Raw genomic sequence first — 4143 nt, 5'->3', positions numbered from 1 at the left:
GCATATGTCATATCTAATGGAGCTAATCGTCGATTCGGATATCCTATCATTATAAACAATTTGGTAGCACAAAGGCTTTTGTGCTATTTATAGTATACAAGCTGAACTCATATAGAACTGGGCTCATATATAACTGAGCTAGAATACTGTTGATAGCATGGAGGCCTGTACTTTACAAAATTGCCCGTTTTGATAAACTTCTTTTAATTAACAACCGACTTGCTCCCCTAAAACTGGATGACTTAACCAACTTTGCGTAAAGGCTATTTTTGTAACAAACAAAGATTATTTTGTAGAGATATGTATGTTGCTGCATGGTTAGCCGGTGACAATTGTAATTTGCAGGGAGTTGGTCCTAGTATAGCAATCAGCTTTTCTGTCTATGAGACCTTGAGATCCCATTGGCAAGCAAAAAGGTGATTATGATTATTTTTTCTTGTACAACATTTGAATCTATATCAAGTATTAATTGTTCCATGTCATGCTTCCACTTTTAATACCTTTTGTTTGGACTCTTTGGTCATCAGGCCACATGATTCGGCTGTCTTAGTCAGTTTGGCTTGTGGAAGTCTCTCAGGCATTGCATCGTCGACCGGTAAGGCATCCAACTGCAGATATGTTGTTGTTGAGGTTGTTGATAGTTATCCAAAAGCTGCTTCTTGAGAATTTAATGATTGATTCCCTACCACTGATAAGACTATCTTAAAAAATGTTGACTGATGTGGGATGTTGATTCCCTACCACTCGAGATGCCTTTAGTGCATGCTTCTCTGATGGCGGTTTATGCCACCATCTAAGAGCATCCAAGAATGGGAGCTCTAAAGAGCTTTTGAATTTTGCGGACTTCCCAAAACATCAGAGAACTAGGCCTAACTATGGTTATTTAAATAATTTTCCTGTTGCTGCAATTCAAATGGCAGATTTGCTATTGGATGCCACCTCGTTTCCCTCTACATTGTCAGAAATATGTTGGTACAAATGTACAGATGCTTTACCCGGCCATAATTTCCCTTGAAATGAGTACCTAAACTTCAAATTTTTATTTTACCTTCCGCCTTCGTAGTTTTGTGATTTCAGAACATTCTGTCAATTTCTATTACAGCTTTAACAGTTTCAATAGGCAAAGTCACAAAGTGTTCCCTCGAGGAATTGAGTATTCCATTTGGTAGCAGACTTGTTAGTTTTAGTAGTAAAAACTATTGTTAACTTAACTGATAGCATGGTAGTTACATCAAAATGATCATTTAGTAGTAAAATCAAAACTTTTACAATGTAGTGACCCAACTCAAGTGTGCTATAGTTCGGTTAAGTTTTGTAATACACCTCGCAAATGTTTGAAAAATGGCATCTTTGGTACTGCCGACTGATCCGATTAATCATTGCAGTTACATTTCCAATAGACCTCGTGAGACGGCGAAAGCAGTTGGAGGGGGCAGCTGGGCGGGCCCGAGTCTACAACTCGGGCATTATTGGGACATTCAGGCACATTGTCCGCACTGAGGGCTTCAGAGGCTTGTACAGAGGTATACTGCCCGAGTACTACAAAGTCATACCGAGCGTCGGCATCGTCTTCATGACCTATGAGACTTTGAAGGCCTTCCTCTCGAGTACAACTCCGCTTGACTCGTGACTAGCCTGCTACAACCCTTCTTTACGAGTTCGTAATTTTGATCTTTGAACACTGTGGTAGTGATACCTGAGGATGAGTTTCCATACAATGTTTTGGTAGTAGAGATAGTAGAGAGCGATTATGTATCCGCGGAATTAGATGGTGGCAAGTTGGGCAATTTGTTCGATGAATCTACTCAACCTGTATAGATACGTTATTGTTACGTAGGTGGTGTCCGAGTCGTACATTTCCAATTTTGACGCTCATGTTGTCTTCTTTGTCATGTATTTTCCAACTTTGATTGATTTTTAGAGGAGAGGGAAAAAAAAAGAAAAAAGAAAAAAAGGGGATTTGTTTCTTGTTTTTTATGCTGGTTAATTTGAACCTGATGGTGCTATTTAATTAGTCTTTTTATTTGTAAATATTTTAGTGCCTGCGAACTTACCATTGCTGTTCAATTTTTTTACCCTTAGTTTTCGTACGCAGTGTTGGTATTTGATAATTAAGATTTAAGAGCACCATCCAGTTTGGTCAGTCCGCATTCACAGCCCGTTTATGCGTGGCTTGCAGGTTCGGCAAGTCATCGAATAGCATAAACATCTCACTGCATGGTCAAACACAAACAGGCCCTGAAACTCGTGCTTGTGAGGTGAAGCTGAAAATTACCTTGTGAAGAGAAAGTGAGTAATTACCGAACTAGTTAAGAAGTTGACTGATGCCGCAGATATATAATATTTAATAATAAAGTTTAGTTAATTTTTTTAGGGTCAACTTCAAATATCATTAATGTGGTTTCTTACTTTTTTCATTTTAGTACCCTATGATTTAAAATGTATCAATTTAGCACATTTTGATTTTTTCTTTTTTTTTTCGTCAGCTCCTTTATTAACATTTCGTTAAATTATATACAAAAAATTTCAGATATCCTATATAGATTTATTGAATATTCACTTTAATACTTTTTATCTTTAACTTTGCCACAGATTTAACGAAAAAAATTAGTGGAGGAGATAATACAAAGAGAAAAATGAAACCATGGGTATTAAATTGATACACTTTAAACCACAGAGTACTAAAATAAAAAAGTAAGAAACAACGAGAGTGGTATTTGAAGCTTTCCCTTTTTTATATATTATATGTTTATTAGCCATATTTAAAAATTTAAATAAAATGTACTACTATTCAACGCTTTTAATCATTTTCAACCGTTAGATTACACTATTCAACCAACTAACCACTCAACCCTATGGGGCCTACATCATCCTAACCGCACATTTCTTAATCCAAGAGTCGAAAACTTACAAGCATCAATGACTGGGTACATTTAAAAGTATAGGAGCTCAATTCTATATATATATATATATATATATATATATATATATAGCTAGTCTAGTATACTATCGGTAGCACGGAGGCCTCTGTATTATCAAGTTGTTTTTAATGATGTAGCTTCCAAATCGATGATCGGTTTCGTTAGACTTGATCTATACTATTAAAAGTATTTGGAAACTAAATTTCATCATTTTTCAACATCATTTACCTATCAAACGAGTAATCTAAAAATAAACGGCTAAAAATAAAAATCTCATAAAAAATGATGATAAAAGACTTGAATTTAAGCTCAGAGGTACTGATCTTACTCTAAATAGTGAAAAGAATTTTCTATAAAAATTTCATCAGATTTGAATTATTTTACACCGTTAAATTCACAAACACATCACATCGACCATTAAAATTGTCAATTTTGAGACCTTTTGATCATTAGCTAAATAATGTCAAAAAATGATGAAATTTATTTACCAAATACTTTCAATAGTGTAGATCAAGTCTAACGGAGCCGATCGTCGATTTGGAAGCCACATTATTGAAATCAACTCGGTAGCACGGAGGCCTTCGTGCTACCGATAGTATACCAGCCTAGCTCATATATATATATATATAGAGTCCCGCTATGGTACTTGTAAAAGTATCAAGCACTTGGTGTTTGTAAATTTTTTACCGTTAGATATATGTCTTTGATCATTTTCAATCGTTAGATTATACTATTCAATCAACCACCCACTCAACCCTAGAGGGTCCATATCATTCTAACCGCACATCTCTTAATCCAATGGTCAAAAATCTACAAGCACCAATAACTTGGTATTTTTAAAAACATAGGAGCTCAATTCTCTCTCTCTCTCTCTCTCCCCCCCTCTCTCTCTCTCTCTCTCTCTCTCTCTCTCTCTCTATATATATATATATATATATATATATATAGATATATATATATAGTATGTCTTTTACGCTTTCGAAAGTACGGAGGCCTTCTTGCTTATAAATTATTTTCGATGATAGGATATTTGATTCGTCGATCGACTCCGTTAGGCATAATCTATACTATGAGAATTATTTAGAAACAAAATTTTGTAATTTTTTGACATTATTTACCAAGTGCTCAAAAGGTCTAAAAATTGACTATTTTAATGGCCAATGTAGCCCATTTATTAGTTCAACAGTGTAGAACAATTCAAATTATATAAAACTTTAATAAA

The 4143-nt window shown here is 35.0% G+C and overlaps 1 protein-coding gene across 1 annotated transcript in view; it reads left to right on the top strand.

Moving 5' to 3' along the window:
• LOC109712208 (mitochondrial adenine nucleotide transporter ADNT1-like) overlaps positions 1-2014 on the top strand; it is an 11575-nt gene extending 9561 nt beyond the window's left edge. Inside the window, exons 5-7 of the mRNA XM_020235649.1 lie at positions 346-416; positions 528-595; positions 1386-2014. Of these exons, the coding sequence (XP_020091238.1) occupies positions 346-416; positions 528-595; positions 1386-1630 (384 nt within the window). The 3' untranslated portion in view covers positions 1631-2014. The remainder of the gene's footprint in view (positions 1-345; positions 417-527; positions 596-1385) is intronic.

The sequence above is a fragment of the Ananas comosus genome, linkage group 6 (assembly GCF_001540865.1).
Source record: "Ananas comosus cultivar F153 linkage group 6, ASM154086v1, whole genome shotgun sequence".
In the NCBI taxonomy this organism is placed as follows: Eukaryota; Viridiplantae; Streptophyta; class Magnoliopsida; order Poales; family Bromeliaceae; genus Ananas; species Ananas comosus.
Note: the sequence above shows the minus strand (reverse complement) of the source record. Positions and strands in the feature narration are given on the sequence as shown.